Source organism: Neodiprion lecontei, chromosome 2, assembly GCF_021901455.1.
Source record: "Neodiprion lecontei isolate iyNeoLeco1 chromosome 2, iyNeoLeco1.1, whole genome shotgun sequence".
NCBI lineage: Eukaryota > Metazoa > Arthropoda > Insecta > Hymenoptera > Diprionidae > Neodiprion > Neodiprion lecontei.
In genome coordinates, this window is record NC_060261.1 from 13,779,133 (window position 1) to 13,805,016 (window position 25,884).

At 41.1% G+C, this 25,884-nt stretch overlaps 1 protein-coding gene across 13 annotated transcripts in view; it reads left to right on the forward strand.

Annotated features, from left to right (window-relative positions):
* LOC107222045 (transcription factor Sox-2) overlaps positions 1 to 25,884 on the forward strand; it is a 314,756-nt gene that overhangs the window by 190,484 nt on the left and 98,388 nt on the right. For 3 of the 13 annotated variants that reach the window (XR_006902923.1, XR_006902925.1, XR_006902924.1), the window contains one exon: positions 3,247 to 3,320. The exons of 2 other annotated variants lie outside the window; for them this stretch is intronic. Coding sequence is in view for 5 of the 11 variants with exons in the window: in XM_046731975.1 (XP_046587931.1) it covers positions 17,591 to 18,948; positions 20,270 to 20,390 (1,479 nt within the window). In the remaining 6 variants the exon portion in view is untranslated. 8 more of the 13 variants (XR_006902926.1, XR_006902928.1, XM_046731976.1 and 5 more) reach the window with 6 other exon arrangements.

Here is a 25,884-nt window from a genome sequence, read left to right on the forward strand (position 1 = left end):
CTGTTCCGAGTAAATTGCTAACGACTGAATGATCCGTTTTCTGTCTTGTTCAAAATCAACGGTTGTCATAATTTTAAAGTTCGCATACACAGCGGCAAACCGTCGTCTAAATTTATGACGGTTGGTCACCTTGGCAAATAAATACTCTCGAATTATAACGGACGCGCATTAAATCTTAGCAGACGACGGACTATTCGGTCCCTAGATGTTCACCCTGTACACATACTTCGTAAGTGTGGGTACAGAATTTTTTGGATTCGGATTGGCAGCCCATCTGTATCTAAACGAATACTCTTCGAATCAAAGGAATACGAGGGAAAAAGTTGGAAAAAAGGATTCACCAACAACTACTAAAATCCGGCAAAGCTACCGTCGTTATACCTACTTAACCAGAATCTGTTCGCTGATTGTGCTAACCATGTTCCGCAAACAAATTATGTCATACCGTACCCCGTACGAACTTTCTGCATGACGTCCGAATTCGATGATTAGATAATCGTTGGAGGCGGTCTCGATTGGGCTTGGATGTTTTTTCGCCGAAAACAAAGTCGCGTGCGCAAAAGCTTCGTAACTTTCCGCAAGTAGGTTCCGCAACGCTTCGCAGAGAGGACGCTAATATTTCCAGGAATCCACCAACCGATACTCTACGTTTACATTTGGCTTACTCAACACTCTACGCAACCTCCCCGCAGACTACCAATTCGCATAATCGATCAGGTCCGGCGCGTCTAAAGGGTGTTCGAATGATGTTCGGGTGGGGGCGGGCAATTCGTAACAGTCGGTAACGCGGTGTAGACGTAATGTGGAAACCGTGTCGCGTGAATCCGGAACCCGCGACCCAACGCTCATGGCGCGAAATTTTGAAGCCCCCTTCCCCTAGACCCTTTTTTAAATTCAACCGCGGATGCGGGACGGCTGGTCCATATTACAGCTGCCCGGGTACTCACATGGGTCAGTTTCAGGTCATTATTCCGAAAAAATTCATCCTCGCGCAAGCTTTCTACCCGTGCAACGAATTTCGTTCCGTTTTATGGTGTCCTTTTTTGGCCACGTTTCAAGATCTTGAAATTCGACGAACACGGAGATTAGAGTCGTTGCACGGGTACACGCGAAAAAGAATTCCAGTAATCGTTACAATAAAGGTTTAAATGTTGATTGAATTATGAAGTACAAGTGATTATTTTTAGAGTGATTTTAGCTGTGAATTGTATATTTTCCGAGTACAGCAAGGTTGCATCTATACGTCTAAGGTTATGCCTGGATTAACATGTGAAAAGTAACTTATCGAGAATTCGGTCCGGCTCTATTCCATATCAGTTGTCAACAAGAAAAAGTAATGTTGCTCGACTTTTAGGTCTGTAAGTCACTCCTGCTAATCCCGATCCCGAAAATCGTGTCATCCGATTCCGATTTCTCGATTTTCTCGATTCTGACATCGGATAGACATGCTTCAAAAACGAGGTTGAATATGGCGATGAAATACATTGGATTTCTTGGTTTCCAGATATTGTGGCAAAAATTCGAGTTTTGTGAGCATTTTCAAAATTACAATTGGCTTTTTTGAGCCTTTATGAAGCTCGCACCATTCTAGATGTACTAGATGAAATTGATAGGTCTCTAAACTGATCATAGAAAACTGATTCAAACATTTTTTTAATGGTCCATCGATGTCAAAAATCAAAGTTTTCAATTATTTATTTTTTCTAATTTCTATTCTGCTCCGAACCGGAAACGGTTCCTTAAATTTCGATAATTCGATTCTTTGATCATTATGAGGACAATCACTTGGTGAACTTGAATATTTCGTATGGTGTTCAATTTGTGAATACCGGCTTTTAAAGTTGAATATATGGTTTTTGACCAGCTTTATCGACACGATGTACAAATTATAACAATCCTCAAATTAGGATTTGTTCAACTCACGCGCATTCGGGGTCACCGAAAAAGTTTCCCTGCGGCCCGGATGCCATTCTCCGTATCTTTACATCCTTCAGTTATTCTACTCTAATAGCACCGCGGTTGCCACGGGTACATAAGGTAAACACGCCAGGAACACGAGCGAGTGCGCATAGCAGGCTGGGGGCGATGATTTGCGAAACGAGCCCTTCCCGTCGAGGACGTTTATCGAGTGCATGAATTAAATTACCGTTTTATTACCCTCGTAAGGAGCGTACATCTACCTATACATCCGAGCCGTGTCGGTACAGCTCGCTTTCCGCACGCATACACGTGTGTATAATATAAAGCCGTATCGTCGCGCTCGGAGAAGCTGGTTTCAAATTGAAGATTAATTACTCGCGCGTAGATATGCAGGACGAGCAGTGCGCGCCTACCTTCCTCCTCGTTTCGAAGCATAAGCTCGGTCAGGATTGTATTTTTTGGTCGTCGAAAAGCGCAGCGCAAGACACGTCCCTGTTTTATCGTTCATAATAATCACATTATAAAATATTGTAACGAACTAGGCGTTACAGAATAAATAGAACAGGTTTGGTGAGCTCGTGAAGCGAACAAACAGGCAGCAAAATTAACGGATGAGAAAAAATGCTTCAATGACAATGCGTGTCTACAGTTTAAAGTCTGGAACAGGACTGTTTTTACAACAATATTGGTTGACGCAGAAACCTTGTTCACTTGTGACATACGAAAGTTTTTATACGTATTTTATCTGCAACGATTATACTAGATCAGAAACGGGGGCAAGAAGGGTGATTTCACCCTTTGTAACAATATATTCATACCATGTTTGGTGAACTCAATTATTCACGATAGCATTTTACACTTTTTTTCGCACTTGGAGTATTGGAATTTTTTCAAACTTTGAGTTATGATTGTAGTGGTTGCAATTGTCTTTTCGTGGTCATTGAATTAAAAGTTTGGAAAATTTACGAAAATACTGAACTTACAACAGATGTTCACTCGTTTTGACTTCATTGTACGCCCTACTGATATCTAAATTTTCTGACCTTCTACCAATATTACCACATAAGCGTGTTATATCAATTCCCGAATTTTTTATCAGAATTCATTAAACTCCAGAAGAGTGTGAAATACAATTTGCTCGCTTTGTCGGCACTCCGACATCCACTCGAATGGAAATATTTTCACCCTCAATTCCTCTGTTACAACTTTACCGAGATTTTCAATCTGGACATCCCAAGGTTTTCATATCACAAAACGCAATCACGATTAATCATAAACTGTATAATACACCGCTTGTATGAAAAAAAAAAATCTTTTCATCTACAGATACGCGAATTTCGATGACTTGATCGAAAACTGAGCGCAGGTGAGAAAGCACTCTTCAACATCGCTACCTACAAGTATGTATGAATTTGTTTCTAAAACAATCCTAAATCATGACAATTAACGGTACAATATACCCGTTGCATTGAAAACCTGACTTCATCTACACGTATCTTAATTCCGTAGACAAACATTTTCAAGAGCCTGGTTCTCCTAAATTTCCCTAATTCAAGAATCCCATTTCCCTCAATATTCAAACTCACCAATCATTAAATCGATCGAACTCAATCCGCAATTGAGCACACGTGAGAACCACCTACATAATCCTCCACTTACCTACCCAAAACCATAATTTTTCCCCATGTTAATCGTTGTCCCGTGAGAGCCACGTCAATCCAGCGAAGCGCGGAACGCACCGCGGCTCAGGTATTTCTGATCGTCAACGGAAAGTTAGTTGAGAGCCACTGCTCGCGTCCGGCTGCCCTGCGTCAGGGGATGTAGCCGGAATGGTGGGGTGAGAGAGGGGCGGGAGGGGGGTGGGGGGAGGGTAAGCATTCATCGCGATGCAGATGGCTTCCAACCCTCGCGCGACCCTACCGATGCGATGCTGCGTGTAACGCGTCGCTTCTGTGTGCGTGCGCCTCATACTGCGAGCACCACTGCGAGCGAACGGCGCGACGTCGCTGATGCGATGCGCGTGGGCATATGAGTGTACAGAGGTACACAGCTCGTAGTGCCTATGCCCGCCGATTGCGCTCGTGTGCGCCTAGGTATAGGCACGTATCCACGCTCTCGCGCTCTTCTGCGAGGCCGTCGCCTCGCCATCAGCTATTTACCACCGGTATTGGGTACATACATACTGGCCGTACTCTGTACGTCGGGTATGTTTGTACATAGGCGCAGCGCTACTCGCTGCGGGCATCGCCGAGCCTCATCTATACGCACGGTAGGTTCGTTGGTACTTGGGTCTACGTTTTGCATACATGTACCTTGCACTTATATTGTATAACTGCTGGGCGCGTTGGGGTGCCTGGGATTTTCCGTAATCGACAATGTTGTTGCAAATAGGTAGTGAACATCGTATTTCCAATTTTAAGGAGAATAATGAGACGCTTTCTTAGTTTAAAGTTAATGGTGTTGTATCGGTATACCTTATTCAGCTTGTTATAGGTGTACTCTGTGACTTTACGACGTGGTATTAGGTGACGGTACCGAAACATCGAATAAGAGCACTCGTGCGTGTTACAATCGTTGGAACAATCGATTTCAAGGCCTTTCAATTATCTAACAGGTTCGAAGAAAGACCCGTGAAATTTAATTCGCATATTTGAATGTACTTTTCACACTGGTAGAAGTATAAAACAACTGCGAACAAATGATCTTGAAAAATATTTCCGTGGTATCCATTTCTATCAAGTTTACAAACTTCTGTAATGAATATAAATATATGACAAGTATATATCCACTACAATCGATAGTATATTGTATAACGAGGAGGCAAACTCGGTTTTTTCGTGCCGCGCGTAAGTTTGCAATATGAGTCGTAGGTCAGCATGTATACGAGCCGAAGACGAACATTGCAAATATACGAGGTGAAAAGACCGTTGCCTACTTGTTGTACAGGATTCTCTATGTAACAAGAGTATATTACGCATTTTTTCACGAAGCACGAAATTGAGGTTAGGGTCGCGCAATGTCAGATTTCTTTACGACAGCGGATCTACTTTTAACTTCCAGGAGTTAAAAGCGGTCTTTTTTGTACTCCGAGCATGCGCATTCGCACGCAAACTCGCTCAATCGTCATAGAAATGGGTAATTCGTGTACGGAAAACACGATCGCATTATATAAATATTAATTTCAAGTCTTTTTGGGGTATAAATGCTGGTCAAGAATGTGTTTCAAAAATTGATTAGCAATTTTCGAGCTTATAGAACCGACTTGGATTTTGTTTTCATTCCAATTTTTCGCGTGCAAGGCCGCTTGAGTACTTTACAAGAGACTCTAAGTCACCTTTGCACAGTCGGACTTTAACTTGCTCGTGCATGGTTATGTTTACAATTCACACAGTTTCGCGAGCCAGAAAATTACATTATATGCTCGGATGAATTATCAGAGTACTCGTATAAATTTGTTTAATGCAACTGCCTGTCATCCCAAATCATAGATACTACGAATGCTCGTAACCTTCGCCGTTTTTAGGCTGAACGTAGTGCAGACAGTGCGGAAACAACGGTAAAAGTTCCTGTGCACGGTATAAACGAATACTAACAATTTTCCAAGTGGCTCCGCGACCGTACCCAATCGTGTTACCAATCATTCGGACACGTTGCCAAACGGCATAGTCATTGTTATATAAAATAGCCGCAAGTAAATCGTTGCTAAGCACCATGCTTCGTATATGTTGTAAAAAATTTGCGATATATTTTCTTCAACATCAAATCAATCGCAGTTCATACATACCTATATATAACATACTGACCTCTGCCGAATTGCAATTATTACCAAAAAAGCCGCATCGCACGTACGATCGATTTTACCTGCAACGCTCAAAAGCCAATGATAACGAGCGCGCGTCGTTACGATGTAATTTTGCGGCATGCTCCGCACGCTGCAGCGTCCCGTGACCACCTCTCAAATTGAAAGTACTCAACTTTGGCGCCTCACCTCCTCTCTCCTCGAATTATAATTCGTCGTGGGGATTAACGAACGCTGAATGAACATACGCGCTGTATACATATGTATATTATTCATCCGTTGCGTGGGCATAACGTACACGCGTGCGCACACGTCTAATATACCTATATCAGGTATACGAATGTGTAGTTAGTTTTATTCGAGTTTATTCCAGGTCACAGAGACTGCGTATACGTATACAAATCATACATACTATACATATGTGTACATGCACGTATATACGTATATTTACCCGCTCTCAGCCCTTACAAAGAGAAATAGTCCCACATGCAGGGCACGCTATGTGCACATAGAGACGCACATAAAATTCGGCGGAACGGATACTCGAGGACTCGGTTTCGCTCGGTTTCGTGCACCCCGTAGCGCCCCGCCATCGTCCTTACCTGTCGGAGCGATCCGCAGTGACGAGGGTCTCCCCAACTCCAAGCAAAGGCACCAGATTCGAGCTGAGGATCTCTCCCTCACGGATCATCCGCCACTCTTTTGCTTCGAGGATCAGTGCTGCGTTTCCGAGAAATCAATCGACGCGCACTGCGCACCGAATCTCATTCCCTACGCACCTCGGCTTCCGTTGATTATGTAAGGTATGCTTATCGCTAGCCGCATATATGCAGGGGGACCAGCTTCCGGAAAGTCCGTACGAGACTTGTGAAACTCTCGATCCTGCAACATGGCGTCCGGTGGTCCTGGAAATGTCCTTGAACTTTGCTTGTCCTTCAAAAGTCCTGGAAACTACCCTCGAATTTTTCTTGTCGCGTGGAAATATTCTGGAAATGTTGTTCGTGAATTTGTTACGGATTTTTTACTGGACACCGTTTGTAGGGTCAATTTGAGTATGTATGTTTTTCACTTTCTTCCTTCCTTCAACCCTTCTTCGATGCACAACCCTTTTATTTTTTGTTTTCCTGATACAATATTCCATGCATGGATAAGCATTGTGTTTTTTTCTAATGGAAAAATTAAAATTAGCGAAATACCGGGAAAATCAATATCGGCACACATCCGGGTAATAATCAGGACAGTTTACTCAAGGATGTCATAAATTTATAACAGTACGAAAATCAAAATGGTTGTAATCAAGGGATCTCGTAAGTGACTGAAATACTCTTTGAAGTAATAATTTGAATCAAGATATCTGAAATCTTTGGATAGATCATCGCGGATCACTAATTATAATCACACGATGGTGCTGAAAAAATGGTGTTACAAGTGCCGGAAATCATGAAAAATCTTGTAAGTCTTGCGGTGAAAGTCAAATGGTTCTAATTCATCAAAATTCCACTGACTTCTTTTTTTTTTCATCAAACTTCTATCTTATCGCGTGCTTTCGATGATTTACAAGTGATTTTCATCAATAACCAATGATTTCCCGGAATTCCAGGATTCAAATCTAGTAAATCAAATATAATGTTTGGACCTGTTTGGAAATCAATGTGAACAACTTGGTAACCTGAAAATTAACGACAATCACGGTTTAACGTGATGGAAATCAATAGGAAGCAGTCGAAATCGAGGTTAATTGATCGAACTAATTCGTTTGATTTCGAAGTGAATGGCCCCTCGCGTCAAAGGTGTTACAGTTAATGATGAGAATTGCGAATGAATATATACAGTGAACGCGCTTAAAAGCCAGTCCGTGTCGGAATAGTGAATACAGCAATAGAAAGAACCCCAAGAGACGCGTAGCGATTGTTATGAAAATGTAAATAGCCGGGTGATCAGACCTGCAGGCGACGAGAGTGATGCGAGTAAAGAAAAGAAAAGAAAAGAAGGACTCGGCATAAGCAGAGCTACTTGAAATTGGCATAAATGAGATTGATACGAGTTTAACTTACTGGGGTGAGGGGAGAGTGGTCGCGACTCGCACGCCCGGTCCTTCAAGAATTTTTGCTGCAATGATTCCGGTCCCTGTATCCCTGGATCCCTGGATCCCTGAACATTGTCCGCGGAACGTGGACGCGTCAGCGTCGCGTCAATCTCACGATTAACTTGGCATTAAGTGCTGAAGAGTGTGGGGGGAAAAAAACAAGTCGGGTGCACGCCTTTCGATTATCCAGAGAGCGACCGTTAGCCAAGCCAAGACAAACTTATTTTGGTAGAGTGCTTTCCTCGTTATAAGAGAGCGTCGGGGGATCAAGTTCCGAAAACGCCTGATTCCGAATTATTTGGTGGCAAAACTTGAAGCGAAGAAATCAAATTTTCTAGAAACAACACAGTTTCGAACGGTCGAAAATCCGGCGGCTCAACGTTTCGAAATGCAAGTGTCGGAAAATTCAAGTTTCGATCAAGTAAAATTCCGAAAGTTAGAATACATTCAGTAATATTCACACAGCTCAATTTACTCGACGAGTGGGTGTGAAAAAATCAGAAAAACCGAAAATCAGTATTACCAGGATTCCGAACGTAAAAATATAGAAAATTCAAAACAGAGAAAGCTCTAAGTGGTGAAATTTTACCAAGCCAGATATTCACAGAACTGAAAACCTTTGATCATTCGTTTTCGCACTTTCGGAACTTTGAGTGTCAAGTTTCGAACAATTCGAAACTTTGATGTTCCGTCAGAGTTTTATTTCTTTACTGTAAGTTTCACCACGAAAAAATTCGGAATTTGACGCATTCGAAACTCTTCAAATTCGAGATTTCAACACCACCCCTGTCAACGCGTTTGGGGGAATAAAATTCCAAGAAATTCGTCGCCGAATCGTTTCCCCACAACTGACCGGAAACCTCGGGGATCACAGTCATGTATTTATAAAGTTAATACTGTAATTAGCCCGGCGACAATTTGAGTATCCGAAGGAAATTGCGAACACCTTACGCAGAACGAGTAACAAAATAAATTTAACGACCAGGTTAAATTATGCGCGGTACGAATACTTCCAATTAGTAATGTCTGGCGAGCACGCATCCCTGCAATAAATATCGGGCCCCTGCGGCGCCACCTTCCCGGCTCGCCTGACCCCCCTGCAGGTATATCACAGTTAACTGGGCCCCTCTTACGCAACCGAGTTTCGAACCGACTGCTCCATCACTCGATGATCGCGAACTAAACCGGGCCGTTCCCACCTTGCTACTCGATCGACGCAGGCTCTCAACTTGAAAACTGTTCACTCTCTCGAACACGGAGAAAAAAAGTTCGCTGGATCAGGATATGTTAGTATTGTGTAGTCACAGGGAGAATTTACTATCCGCTTCATTATTTTCGTATAACGCGAGCATTTTTTGCGCGTTTTTTTACGCCTCTTTTCCGTACGCAAAGTATCCGTTTCTATGACGGTAGAGTGAGGCTGCGATTGCGCAAGCGCGCGGACTAGAAAAACGCCGCGCGTGCGCTGTCGCGAACGGATTTGACATTACGCGAACCTAACCTCACATTCGTGATGCGTGAAAAAACGCGTAACATACTCTTGGTATACATAAGCAATCGTGTGCAAAATATATTATTTATCGTGAATATGTTCTCCATTTTTCGTTGTTGATGATCTTGCACCGCGAAGCTGAGCCATTTACTTGGCAATCGAACGAATGATTTCAATTCGTTAGCATTAAGTTTCAATGACTTCTATCTTGTCGTGTGAGTTTCCTTTGTTTATCATTGGTATTCAAAGTTAGATCTGATTTTGAATGACGTCAGAACTCGTTAGATGATTCTTACCTTTATAGGAATCGAATAGAATTGGACAGTGTTACAGAAAATCACAACAAATCACTGTAAATTGTCTTTAACGCTGGGGTATCATTAAATATGGATGAAAATTTTAACTAACGCAATCGCGCGATAAGATAGAAATCAATAAAATGTTAATGAATTTTAAATCATTAATTTGCGCGTTTACCGCCAGACTTGAAACCATTTCCATGATAGACAAAACAATTGCCAAGCATTTTCTTCACCGTTATATTAAGTGATTAAAAATATGTTCCGTAATGATTCCGACTAGTATCTCGATTAATTCGTACGTTATTCCAAAGAACATCCAGGAAATCAAATAATTCCTTCATTTTAGATTTTATTTCCAACTCGTTAACTTATGACTGTCTCAAGTAAGCGGCCCCTCGTAACAATGCTAGTTTGAAACTTTAAAAAGTTAATTCAATCCTGAACATCTCTTCGGATAATACATATCCGAAAATAATTCTGAAATGCGACATTTCTGAACGAATCATAGACTTTCCGTAAAATTAAACTTCACAGGATTTTCAGAAAAATATTCAGCATAAAATTTTCTCTGCATCGTTAACTTGCAACTGCAGCTTAACTCACTGCTCGAGTTATCAAGGGCCCTCAGCATTCGCGCGTGCAAATTACATCGTCACGACTTTGCACGCGACGGTTGAACCCAGTCGAGAGAATCCATGACGGAAGAGGTGTGGACAGGCTATCATGTTACGACTTTCATACGGCGTTTAGCAATCAGCTGTAATGATGCAGCAGCCGATTCGGACAGCTCGACGTATGCCTGCCGCTGCTGTTGCTGCTACAAGAATTATCGACGTTAGAAATTTATACGGCTGCATTTTTAAAACGCGTGTCTAATGGTACAAGGACGTATCCGCCAAAAGGGTGAATTTGGTGCAGGTAAACGGGCGTATAATTTTAATGAAAAACACTCGAAACGCATATTTATATGCTAAAATTAGCCGAAAAAATTAATAAAGGTGAAAGACCTTATGTTCGATGGATACGTCCGTTCGGGACCAAATTATAGTTTTATTTAACAAATTTATAAATGGAAAAAATTTATACGAGTAATTACGCGAATATTTTCTAAAATATGTCAAAAATGACATTATGGATTGTCGCTGAGTAATTTTTCACGCAGTTATTGATTAGGTGAAATGAAATAAAATACATGACAGATCGAAAATGAGTATCATCAGTTTTTTCGACTCTTGTTCTTCTTTTTTTTTAATTTTATGAGGCAACCGGACATATTGTCCCAAATGACGTGAAAAAATCTGTGTAAAACGTGGATCCGAGCAACAAATACTCAGAAAGAAAAATTTTAAAAAAAAGTAGAATTTACGTAGCTGAGCCATGCATTTTTCTTACTGACAATGCATGATAAAAATATCGAATGAAAAACAGAATTATTTCAAATACAGCGGGAACAGCACCATTTAATCTTTTCTGACTATTATTGATACTAATAATTAACCCCGGTACAACTGAAATATTTTTCTACGTCATTTAATCTTTTCAAAATGTATTATCAGTACAGAAATGCAAGTCTGAAACAACGAAGATTAATATTTTATTTTTCCATGTACACTAGCTGCCTCTAAATATTTTCCGAACGGATTCAAATTTCAAGATGATTTTTTTGACATAATTTGGAACAATATTTTCGGTTGCTCCGTGAAATTGAAAGAAAAGGTGGAAAATACCATTCAAAAATACGTATCCACCTACTTCAATGATTTATCCTTTCATCACGCTGCCAATTTCGTATTTGAAAAAAACTAGGCAATCTAAAATATAAAAAATATGCGTGTTGCATACACGAATGTTTTCAGTCGATCAATTAGTTTTTAGGAATAATTTTATGACGTAAGCTTAAAAATTTCCCTGATTTTTCAAAAAACTCTGTCAAATGCATTTCGATTCGTGTGCCGCTCAGCTATTTCCCTGAACCAATTTACTCGTTATTTGAAACAAAAATGTCGGTTCTAAATTTTACTGCCCTAGGCTATAGCTTACTCACCCTATTTGCTCATTCGTTTCTGTACAGAGATTGTCTAACCATTCGTAAGTAGAAAATAACGGAAAAGGGGTTCCAGCCAGGTTTAAGAAAACAATCGTATTTGGAGGGATTACTGCAACGCAGTAAAATGCTCCAGCTCTATATTGAGCAAGGTACGATAATTGCCCGTTTTCGACTTGTATAATTTAGCAAGTCGGGTAGGTTATACGAGTGATGAAGGAATTTAAATTGCCATCGTCTTCGAGCCCAATTAGGACAAACTCTGTGGGTGGTGGAAAGCGTGACTCATACGCCGAGACAGCGTAATTACCCGAAATAAGGAAACTGTAAGAACGGTCATGTTTTGGCCAAATCAACACCTCTGAAATTCGCCCAAAAACAAGTGTGATGTACTTTTACTTGCGGTCAATACTACAGAGCAGGATAGATCGACCCCAAGGATCAAGCAACAAACATATCCATGCGGATGACTAGGCAATTACTAGGAATTACAACTTTACCTATTGCAAGGTTTCGAACAATGCTAAGAATAATTGTAACTGTTTGAAATTGAAAATGTATTGAAAAAATGATTTTTTTCAACGGGGAAGAGACTTGGCCGTTGAAGGGTTAGAAAAGTCTGATAAATATCTTCGCATTCTCATCGCATCTCACTTTTATAATACTACCAATATTTTTCAATATTTATTTTGAATTTTTTTGCCCTTGTCTATTCTTTGATTATACATTAATTTCCGAAAATTCGAAGATGCTCGATACGTTCGGGCAAATTGAAATTGTTTCGGATTGATCAGACTCGCTAACTCTCTAAATTTGAATCAGTGAAACTTTGCTGATTCCCAGTTACAAGTATACCACTCATGGAAAACACCAGTGTATACAGGGTGTCCTGAGAAAGATGTACATTTTCGAACAAGGAATATTTTAATTGAAACAAAAATGTATGATTCCATTTTAAAAAACTAAAAATTCTTCATGTGTCCCCCTCTGAACCATACAACTTTTGTTCAATAGGACAGGCCCGATATAGCCATACCGGGTTTTCAAATTTCCGAAAAATTCAGTTCTCTAGATTTTAGAAGGGGTGGACAGGTGGTCTGGGACACCCGGTATATCTTGAAGATCCCAGCCTTTAGTTCTGGAAAGGTCCTAGAAAAATTCTAAAGGCTTATGCTTTGATTATAATATTGCACATCGCGAAGTTGTTCGAATTCAAATCTCCGGCACAGTCGATCAGCTGCGATCGCTTTCCGTCCAAAATCAGATGCGTAACGAATTTGAGTTTGTGCGGGAGGGTTCAAACGGGAGTCTCTTCAACCCTTCAGAGCACCGGCGAATCACAGCCTCACAAACCACGAGAGAGAGAGAGAGAGAGAGAGAGAGACGAGGAGCGCAGGTTTGCCGGGCGGGAGGGATAAAGGGCAGAAGGGAAGGAAGGGAAGGACGATATAGAGGACATCGATCGCAGTGTCGACGCTGAGCAACGCGATTGCGACTGTTCTCCAGTGCGATGGAAACGGTGAAAAAAGACTTTTTTCAACGAGCTTCAGTGCCGGGCTGCGGGATGCCAGGGCGATGTTTTTTCGCGGAGGTTTTTTTCAAGTCGCTCGATCGTTTCCAAGCACCGCGTAAACGGATTACAAAGTCTCTGCATATAAAAGCCGCAGTCGAACGACGGTTCAATGCTCAATACGTATTATACTATCATCCAACACTGACGTCATTGTGTCCATTCAGCGATTCACGCGCCAAAGAATCTCGACTGTACCCTGTTGGGCATGCCTTGTGCGCCCCGTGCGTTGTAGGAAAACCGACCGACCTTCCTTCCTCCTCACTTTTTCGTACACGATCACCTCAATCCTCTCGCCATCTACTCTCTCCGTATTCCATTGTGTAACCCGCTATACATAGATACACGCGTTTCTAAACGGTCCGTTTGAACCAACCTGCGATCGTGTATACACACCTTCATTATGTGTTTTTATCCCTGACCTACAAGAAATAATGAAGAAAAAATTCACCCTCGAACATCGCTTCTTCTGTTCATCATCCTTTTCACTTTTTATTATACTAGCACGATATTCTTCACGGATTGATCATCTCTCAATTCTTACGAACGACCATCAGCGGTTAAGTATGTTATACGTTCTATAGTCCCGTTCCCACACAGGTACCGTCGAACTATACGCAATCATAACTGGCAATTTTCCGTCCGAAAATCAGTTCTCACCGCCTGCACCTCGAATCTCGTTACAAAGTTTCTGTCCCTCTTCATTCCATCTGTATTTTGCTTCTCCGACTACAACCTTCAACAATCTAAATCCCCTCACAAAATCTGGGTGAAACGGAGTCATCGTCTTGTTCACCGGAGGATAAAACCACCACGGCATATCACAAGCCGTGAAATATCATCGATTTGGCTAAAAGTCTAGTAATCGAAACCTGCATAGTGTATCCGTTACGTCGAGGGGATGCAGGGGTGGAGGTGATGCGAGGTCGCATCGCGAGGACTACCGTATAGCTTGTAGAGGGATTATTTGGATCCCGGTGAATGGCAACAATCAGGCATTGTAATCGGGCCTCCTCAATAAAGACATTGTTGGCCACCCTTCGAGCCACCACCACCCCCCTGGTTCTTCGGCCTCGTTATTTGAACTAATAGAGCAATGCGATAGAGTCACCTGTTGGCCCGCCGATCTTTTTGTTCTTCAAAGTCGATCTGTACCTTTGCGATTGTATTATTACATCGCGCTCCCTTCGCCAAGGCAGCATCGGATCTCTCGACCGCCTTCATCAGTCTCGGGCACGTACCTATTATCATATACGTAATATACCTCGAGGTATACAATCTTCGCGCGCTTCTTTCAGGCCGGAATACCTCACGGCCAAGATTCAGAAAACTTCGGCAATATGGGTGATGCACCGCGCGCACGTGGTATATCACACAAACATTGATTTGAATCACAAAGCCCGCCCGCGGCCGCCTTTTGTCAGTCCGCGGAGCTTATTGTACCTCTCTCTTTCTCTCTTTCTCTCTCTGTCTCTGTCTCTTTCTCTTTCTCTTTCTCCATCTTTTTCTGGCATGCCACGGTTATGTGCCACTTGTAGCACTCGCTCTCAATCGTGCAATTGGCAACGAATTTTCCAACGGTTCATTTATACTTTATATACCTTTCCGATCGCCGCAGTCCGTGACACGTTTGCAAGTAAATTCGTTTAATTTGAAGATTTTCGGCGCCTTGAATCAATAAGGTGATCGGTACGGCTACTGCTGTTCATCCGTAACCGATGATTTCTCATTTGGTATCATCGTCATGGATGTACTGTATAATAAAATTGACTTTGTTTCCGGATCATAATAATTGGTGCTGACAATGAGACTAGAATTAGCGGTTCTTTATCGGACTTGCAAAAGGTTTTATTGCTCTAACCAAATTACTCGTCGCTAGCTTTCAAGCAATTTAAATATTTCTGCAACCTAAAATTATAACGGTGTAACTGTACTCTGTACAATTACTACAACCGCAGACCGTGATTTTACAACACATTAAACATTTGGTTGCAGTTTGAACTATTCGTATATTTTACAATATTATACTTATTGTTAAACAAGTAAAGTGTGTGCTCGAGTATAGGTATAAATCTCAGGCGATAGACCGTAAATTGCATCGTTTGATGGGTAATAGTTCCTCTTTAGCCTCAATCGGCTCTATAACGCACTTCTATATGGGTGCCTATAATGCGCGTGTACTTATACCCGGCGTGTATAATGCCAGTGTATTTAAGCACGATCTATTATCCGCTATGACCTAAACACGTGAAAACATTCTATTGAGAGGCGATAAACGTGCGGCGAGCCACGGTGCATCGCCGCGGTTTCGTCAACACACAAGAGAAGAGAACCTGTTGCCCGCCACACCAGATGTATAAGTACGTATATAATGGAAGAATGCGTCTCGTAGATAATCATAGGCGGACTCTCTATACGGACAAACGGCGGAGGCAGGAAGGGAAACCCGGGGCTGGGGGCGAGGGAGGAAAGGCGACTCTTTCTCTCTCACCCGTTACCGCGCGTCAGACTCTCGGTCCTCCCGCTGCACATGCAGAGGATGAATCCCATACATTCATGTAGGTACACCATTACGCCATACGTCCTTTGTTCTCTCGGCTTCTCGTCGACGACGATGGCGGTTTTTGCCTAAGCGTTCTTGGCTACGCCGTAACGCCGATCGTCTTTTTTTTCATTTTATAACCTCCAAGTTACGAAGTCGATGGATCAATTTGACCGAAGAGAATTCTACTAACCCCGGGGTGTGAAAATGCATGATACGGCGTTCTGGAAGGTGGCGGCGATTCCTCGCGGGAAGTCGGAACGGCTTGCCTGAATTTGATCGCGGCTTTAGGAATTGGCCAGCGCCTAGGCGCAGAACGTTTCGCGTCGCCGCGAGAGGACTCATTCGGCTGCAGTGACGTCACTGTGAATTGGCCCCGCCCACCGACCGACGCCGACGCTTCCCATTGGCTGGAGGGAATGATGGCAGGCGTGCGTCGGAATCGATAGCCACTGGTAGGTTAGACGACTCCGGTCTACGCGTCAGCGTCATAGCCGGTGTGGCGGGTGGAGAGGGGGTAGAACTCGGCAGGAAACAGGCGAACCGAGGGATCGTCAGGCGCTAGAGTTTGTACGTACGTTCAGACCGGACTGTTGCTCCGAAGCGAGTGGAGGTTGTCTCTTCAGCACGTTCGGCAGTTTACAAAAAAAAAAAAGAGAGACTGCGCGAATAGAGGAGGGCGTACGAGTGTGCGGCGACGAGGAGGGTTCGTTGTATCGAATAAATTCAACTGGCCGTTGTTTACGGCAACACGTTGTCACTCGTAACCGTCACCTTCGCTTCTCGGGAATAATAAACATCTTGTTACATTCTCATCAATCGAGTTTTGCGATTTGTAGTTGAACCGTCGTGCGGAAACTATCGTTTATTTTGTATTAAAATTTTTGCGTGCTGTGATTAAGGCGGTTTGTTGTTAAAACGTACTACGCGTTTTTGTACTTACATGCAAACTTCGCTTAAAGTGTTTCGCAGTTTATGGGGAAAACATTCGTCGACAAGGAGAAGCTGATTGTTTTAAAACTTATATGTTCTTAAAACCGTTCTACGTCGCTCTCGATAACTTGATATCGTGATCTTTAACATAAACATACATGTATAAAATATAAACCCTCAGTGAAGTGTATTATTATTGATTATTGATTATCGGTGCAGCGTTGTTTTTACTGTAAAAACTGTACTTGGATTCAGCTGCAGTGTTTATTGTTGTTTTTGTGAGGCGGGTTAGTTCTTTCTCCGCAGACGCAGAGTCACGACCGCATGTATAAACACAAGTGAGAATAAGCGAGTAAGGAGAGATAGGAGAAGAAGAACACGAGTGGTATTGCTACTCTTGAAAGTTGCATTGGTGCGCGATAAATCGTTGTACAAACTGATTCGCGAGACGTTCAGTCCTTGTAATTACTACTCATCGACGCTGTGCGGTCGTTAAAAACATTCGAAGATACGCCGATCAAGTTACTTCTCTCTGTCGGAAGAATCACCGAGAGACGGTCGTTGCGCCGTCTCAAATTCAAAACAAAGAAAAATACACACCGATGACCGTTACGGATTGCAGATTACAACCTGTATGGTAAATAGGAAAGAAAATTGACCGAAGACTCGACGGTTTTCCAAACGCGTGTAAACGTGTCGCTGGCGTTAAAAGGAAACTATATCAGTAGTGCGCCGATGTTTCGATTTTGGACAGTGATCGCGGGATCCGGCGCGTAGCGCAACGAGCGCGTCGCTAATCGTTTGCGGGTTCGAACCGCGCGGGGCTTAGGAGGCACAACGATAATTGACCCCCGCTAGTTGACACAAAAGGCGGCAAGCTGTACGGGCACAGGGAGGACGACATGCTGACGATGGAGACGGACCTCAAGGGCGGCAGCCTCCACGGGCAAATGCCTCCGCACCCACACCAGGGCGTCTCGCCCATGGGTCACCACACCGGGGTGTCGCCCTACGGAGCCCTCGGCTCTATCGTCCACAGTCCAGCGCTGTCGGGCAGCCCTCCAACCGCCGGAGGCCTCGGGGGCCTCGGTCTACAGCATCATCATCAGGCCTCGTCGCACCACTACGCGGCGATGCAGTCCCAGCAACAACAGCAGCAGCAGCAACAGCAGCAGCAACAACAGCAGCAGCAACAGCAGAGCATGCACGCGCTGGCGAGTCAGCAATCGGCGGCTCAGCAACAGCAGCAGCAGCAGGCGGCTCAGCATCACGCGCATCAGCAACAAGCGCCGCAGCACCAGCCGCCCAATAACAACAATAATACAAGCAAAAACAACAACATCGATCGAGTCAAGAGACCGATGAACGCGTTCATGGTCTGGTCGAGGGGTCAGCGGAGAAAAATGGCCCAGGAAAATCCGAAGATGCACAATTCGGAGATATCGAAGCGGCTCGGGGCCGAGTGGAAGCTGCTTAGCGAGACCGAAAAGCGACCGTTCATCGACGAGGCGAAACGGCTGAGGGCCGTCCACATGAAGGAACATCCGGACTACAAGTACCGACCCCGCAGGAAGACAAAGACCCTTATTAAGAAGGACAAGTTCCCGATGGGCGGTGGCGTCCCAGGGGTAGGCGGCATGCTAGGCGTCGATCAGAGGAACGTGGCCGCCGGTGCCGGGCAGCAGACCCAGTTACCACGAGATGTTTATCAAATGCCCAATGGATACATGCCGAACGGATACATGATGCATGATCCGGCGGTCACGTACCAGCAGCATCCGTACGGTGGACACATGGGCGCCGCTGCCGGCTACCCGAGGTACGACATGGGACATCACATGGGGGGCGGAAGTCCCAGTCCCATAAACAGCTACATGAACGGTTACGGAGGATACGGCGGGACCACCGTTCCCGGGGGCTCGCCTTCGCCCTATCACCAGCCCCAACCCGGATCGCAAATGTCGAGCCACAGTCCGTCGGGCAGTAGTATCAAATCCGAGCCGACAAGCCCGGCGAGCGGCGGCATCCACACGCCGACGCCGACCGGACCCTCGTCCACCGGGGCCCCGGTAAAGCGGGAGTACATGGGCCAGCAGCAGGCCCCTCAGCCCCAGGGTGACCTACGGCAGATGATATCGATGTATCTGCCACAGAGCGCGGAACAGGGTGTTCCTCAGCACGGTGGCAGCGTGTATTCACCCGGGCCATCGCCCGATCCCCTGGCCCAGCACCATTCGGGCGTACCGCCGCTAACTCACATGTAAGCACCCTTGCCACGTAAAATAATTATAGAAGATTATTGCATTCGTTTGTGTGAACTGTGATGTGTGTCATGTTAGGGTGGTTCACCTGCAATTTCGCATTTGTGTAAATTTATTATTTTTTTATTTTTATTTTTATTTATTTATTTTTTCTACCATTATCTTTCAGGCAGCAGGATCGTTTGTATTATAACGGCTATTGAACTCTTTTCGATCGAGTGATTTTCAAATGCTCTGTGTCGTTCCGAAAACTTTATTAATTTGCGTAGCCTTTGACTACAAGTTTCACAATATTTACAACTAAGTATTGTACTATTGTCACGATTATCTAGAATTGTATTCATATGTATGTATATATATAAATATATACACGTAAGCGGATAATCTACTTGATGTAATTATGTAAGTTTTGTACATATGTCCAGTTTTGTATGGAAAACTTGACGACAACCTGATGCTGTCAGGAAGAGGTCTCTTTAAGTTTTTTTATAAAAGCAAAAGATTATTTATATCTTTTCAATACCTAATCTCAACTTTATAGATTTAATTGTAATTTTTCATTGTTCATATTATAGTTTAAGGTATCGAAAAAGACTTGTGTATAATTATCAATACTGTGAAGCTTGTAAATAAGCAAGTTCGTATTCTGTGACAAATGGTAAAGTACGAAATAAATTGTATATTTTAAAAAGAGATGTCTGTATATTACTCTACATCGATCTCATACAGGTATAACATTTCGAAAACCGTGGTTTTTATCGTTTAATTGTAATGTTGAACCACCCCAACATACCTTTATTATGTAGCAAATAATATGTTTATTTTGTTAAATTTGCGTTTACGCTGCTACTACTGACGCCGCTGCCGTGTATAATTCGCGTGTTGAATACATTAACTTTTATTATAAATCGATGGTTATTCTTCATTCTGACGTTGCATTCGTATGTGATATTCGTATATATGGGCTCTTTTTTCCTTCTTCTTTATTTTTCAATTCCTTTTGTCAATTCACTTTCTCGATAATACGTCAAACGACTTAGTATACGTGTACGTGCATAAATATATTCCGAATATTCTATAACTTGATGCACGTGTAAATTCATCATCGATGAAGTTCGAAGTTTTCATATATAACGAATATACGTTTTCATCCGACTTCTTTCGCAACCCTCGCGACGAGGCGAAAGCTGAAGTGTATACTGTGTGTGTATCTCTCTCTCTCTCTCTTTTTTTCTCTCTCTCTCTCTCTCTCTGTGGATCTTGAATTTGTCCTGTTGTGTACCTTTGCTATATGATTCCAACCCTGCACGCCTCTGCTAGATATAACGCCGTGAAACTAGACGAGACGTATCAGAGCCGAGTCCGATTCTTCCGATTGACGAATACTTACGAAGACGAACGGGTACGTCGTGGACAGACGACGGCGAGCGGTCCAGAGTAGGAGCTAATTATCTCACGAAGCACAACCAATGAGCTAACCACAGAAAAACTACCCTCGTAGGTTAGCTTAGAGAGGATGGATGAGCTAGCGAGCGAGCGAGTGAGGCCGAAGCGCAGAAACAAGGTGTGGGGGCTGCGGGACCAAAGACGAAATGACCAAAAATCGAGGCGACGAGGTCAGAAGCGTTTCCACGAACCACCTTCTTCGGAGAAGATAACCATTAAGAGTGTTGCGTTGTTTTCGAGGAATGCCGGCCGCACTTGGGTCGAAAACACGGTTCGACAGGCATGACGACATGACGGGCCCCTTCGGGGCGGGTGGGGAGGGGGGAGGAGGAAGGGGACGCTTGTGATCTTGTAAACGAAAATGCTCCCTCGGCCCCCACATTTTACCTTTTTCCATAAACATACTTACATCAGTCCGAATCACAAACAGCCGTTCAACATACCTGTATAAAAACAACAACAATGAGAACAAGAACACAAACGTTGAACAAAAAACCGTGTCGAAATTTCACTGGAATGCAAGGATGTAACGTTTACATAACTTCGTACGTGTCGTTGTTATTTATATATAATATATATATATGTATATACGACGCCTCGGTGTTACCCGGAGACCAATTTTACGTCTGCAGGGGAATGCATGGTGTTGGAAAGACTTTGAAAAACGTGGCGCGATTGTCGTTGTATTCGAGAAATTTTGACACTCTCTGCCGTAAAAACGCTCGACGTTCCGAATGATTTTCGTATGTCTAAAGTAAGAGAGAAGAAGAGGGGGAAAAAAAATAAAGATACGAAGAAGAAACTACTGACGGAGGTATGCGATCGATCGATCTGTCGAGGAGTGAAGAACCGCACGTTTCCGTTAGGATTTTTAATTCGCTCCTCGAACGATTATCCTTACATATACTCCTCTATAGTTTGTATGACAGATGAAATATAATTTTAAGTTATACAATCTATATATTGGAAAGTGATGAAAATTAATAACGTTTTCGAAATTTCAATTTTTATCGTAATATCGCTATGTATACATATATGCATGTAAAATAGAAATTTCGAAAACCGTTTAACAATCATCGATGTGATTTTGATATATATAATGCGAAATTTGTTGACTAGCGTTTTTACAGTTATCGACGTGAACTCCCAAAGTTTGTGTTTTCCTTCTCGTAGATCATACAATAATATACCAAACATACGTCCCAATTCCCATATCTCTCGCTCTTTCTCTCTCCCTCTTTCTCTCCGTACATACGTATATAAAAAATTTTCTGCTCATCTTCTGGCAAACTGATAAGAGATATACATGCCCAGATGCGTTAATATCTATATACTATACATGTAATATATGGGGAGGAAAAAAAATATAGAAATAAAATGATACAAAAACATCATCACTATACCAGTCACAGTATTTATGTATACAAAACTATTGTTTATTAGTTTTTAGATCGTCATTATTATATATTGTTAACTATATTAATATTGGTATATAATAAAACATACACGAAATGAGAGAAAACAAAAATAGATAGATATCATGTGTAAGTGTACGGCTGTCGCGCGTCAGGGATCCGTGGGTCTAGCTTTCGCCCCGTGTCGCTAACAACACGCCTAACCTTCCCCCCACCCCTTCCCACCCCCTTAAATCTGTGAAAATCACCCCTTATGTAAATAATGTCCCGCAGAAAAAAAAAAGGTAAATAGACCAGATCCGCGTCATTATGATTTATTATTATCGCATTATTAATAATAATATTATTATTATTATTATTATCATTATTATTACTACTATTATTATTGTATTATTTTTGTCATTATTAATATTCTTATTGCTATTATGATTACCGCTATTACTATTATTAATTCTTTAATCATCGTCGTATATAGATTAATATTTATCAGTATAATACGCCATTTAGTAGCGAACGCAAGATAATTATTTCATTTTCTTTCAAACTTCTATCATATTTCTACGCATATATATATATATATATATGTGTGAAAAGTAAGAGAACAATCGAAAGATCGTGTTTGGGGGGCACGATAATGTCGTCGAGCGGCGCCGTTCCATAGGGTAATAATAATGATAAAATATGTATAAATAAATACCGGATGGAGAATATCATACCTTATAGGTATTAGTGTTGAAATGAAACTCACCTAATCATTATACGTAGATTACGAAATGTTTGAAAAACCAAAAAATACACCAGAAAATGGATTATAATAATACTATAATTGGCATCATCGACTTTGTGTAGCTATACAGACGGAAAAACAAAAAGAAGCACGTATGTCAACTTCGTTTACCTATTTATAATTAGAAAAGAAAATCGAATTATATAATTTAGTTTGAACATTCATCTTCTTTCCATTAATGTTTATTAGGTGTCATTCCTTATTCTGAACAAAGAATTTGTACAAACTTTCGCATATAATATAAAAAAAGAAAAAGAAAAAGAAAAAAAAAAAAAAGATAACGTAATGATAACTAGGTGAAACAAAAACAAAAACGTTGTAGGATGAAACATTTCTGTACAGATGTTTATTTTAATTTGTGTTTTTTTTTTTTTTTTTTTTATAATTATTGTTTCGCATGCGGCGAGTATTATTGCCGCAAAACAAAAATGTGAATATATATTCATTAAGTCGAGTTTACATTGTGTTTCTGTTCCATAAACCTGATCACCAAACATCCACAATATCCCAAATTGCCACAACTTCAGCGATGTTATATACTATCGATTTTGAGTCGCGGCGTTTACATTTTTCCTTGAATTAATTGATTTATCATTCTGACTTCACTTCCAACGTACCGTACATTATTAATATCACGTGTCATTTTTGCTTCGTTACCGCTTCATTATACGCGGAGAGTCTTTTAGTGCGAATATTTCTACTATTGCCTACGCAAAATTGACATAAAATATAAGAATTTACGAATAATCGAGGTACTGTTGCAAAAATTCGCATAACTCGTAAGAATATTAGAATCTTACATTAAAAGAACTAAAGTGTATGTAAGTTTTCGTAGTAAAATCTGCAATGGACTCGACTAACAAAAATTAATATAGAGCTTTGCAAAGAGCGAGATTAAATGTTGTACGTTTCCAGTATAAACGCGTTGCGATTTTTCTAAATCACTGTACGAAAAAAGAAACTCACATATATATCTTTATATACTCAGACACCCCGGCTTTCGACTTTTATTTTATCCATATTACACTTGTTGCACGTAGGATTATAAAAATAACAAATCACATCCAAATTTTATTTATATAGCACTTTCGATCGCTCAGTAGGTTCTCGTATGAAACAAAAGTATTTTTTTATGTCTTCTCTTGTGAGGATTTCCTAAATGAAACTCTGAGTATCGTATATTTTATACGATATAATTTTTTTTAAACATCTGTTTTTGTAAATAAAAAAACAAAATATAGAAGACTTAAATTTTTTTTAAATTTCATCGCCGTCCCCCCTTTAAATTTTAAATGTTGGAAATCGTTTATCCTTTCTGACAATTACAGTATTCGAAATAAATTGAAATAATGAATATCGTTGTACGAATGTACTGTACTGAAAACTTTTAACAGGATTTCAAATTTTGTAATTCACTGACTTTTAGCGGGGATTGAGACAGCCTTTGAGTAAGCTGTAGTTGTTTGTTTGGATTTCTTATTTCTCCCGAATCTAAGCTCTGAAGGACATAATTTTGTAACATAAAATTTTTGGTAGAACGCCAAATCATTCAATTCACTTTATTCTCAATACTTACCGGAAATCTGTAATCTTAATATTAGAGTTTACTTGTTCCAATCGAGGCTATTTGCGACTTATTACACGTTAAAACTGCAAGTCGCTGTAACGACGCTTACCTGGACCTCAGATTCGAAGTCAACGACTAGATCGTCGAACATTTTTTACGTACATATAAATTATTAATACGGCAATGTACTTTTCCATATTTAAAAACCAATAATACCTTCAACATTCGATGTAACAATCGTCAGAATTTGTTTTAGATTTTAAAAAGCCGGTGCTTGATGCGACGTTCCTAACCTCAAAAACTACACGCGTTATAGTAGAGGAATACGCTTTCAAATCACATACTTTCGTAATCCGTTAATTATACTTATACTTATACTTCTTTCATCGGAATAATTGCGACGAAATCCAGTTAGCCGAAACAGCTCAGAAATACTCGGCCGTTTTTCGTAGGTATAAAGTTTTAGAATTTTTCTGAACCCCAGTAGCAAAGATTATAAGTGTTACTCATTTCTTTGCGCCTTCTTACAGAGAATAATAACTCTAAATTTTAGTGTATTGTTTGCAACTTCTGCTACATCGAATACTTATATTCAGAATAATTTTTACTAAAGCTCTTATTTATTGTCATCACTTTTTTTCACACTTCTAAATTTCCAACAGTAGATATTAATGTTTCTAAACGTACTTTACTAATTCTTGCTCATAAATATTGGGATAATGCATCAAAAAATATCATGATTTCAAATTATTGTTATAGGAAGGATTATAACAGTGTACCGATTATCTCTAAATTCTTATATTTCGTATCAATTTTGCGTACGCGATAAAACAAAGATTCATACTAAAAGTCTCTCCGCGTATCGACAAATTTTTTTATCATAACTTGCGGCAATCAGTTACGAAAATAAATGCGGATTCTTCTCTACTTTAATATCAAGGATCGAAAATTCGAACTGTATATTTCTGGGCTTGAAACATTAACCGTGTTGATGAATACATGTTATTATTTCTCAATTTCTTCAATCGAATCTTATTTCTATCGTATTTACTTATTTATTTATTTTTTGCTCTACCTTTTCTCTATTCTAGTACAACGAGTTTCGAACAAAAGCGACTCACTCGGGAGAATAAGGTAATTATATAAAAGAATCCAAATTTTATTTCACTATCGCACTTTTTATACAAAACTCATCGACGTTTGTTCCGGTAAGACTGAAACACGATTTTACACAAATCTAAGCCATGCTTATCCAACTCACATTCACTCATCAACGTTATCTTCGCCCCCTCCTAAAATCCTGCGGATCTCATTTTCACGTCTCCGAGAAGTTGATTGTCAAAAAATAAACGATATTACATCCAGCATATGAGTTACGACTGTTGAAAAAAAAATGATCATTTAGTGGAAATGTAATTGTTTACACTTCATTGTCTCGCCAATACGATGATAATTTGTTCACCCAGTCTTAATATTTCTCTACGGATGAAACACATCGTAAACACATTATCTTTATCGTTTATATATGTTATTTCACCAATGTTTTTTAATTATTGACACATCCGCGCGTACAAAACACAAATATACACGCGCCAAGTATCTTATGTATGCATATTCGTATGACATTTTTACTTGTGTAAACATGTTTTTCAACGGTGAAACAAATTTCTTATATTTAATCGTGATCCACCGCGTATAATCAAATGATGTTTATTATATG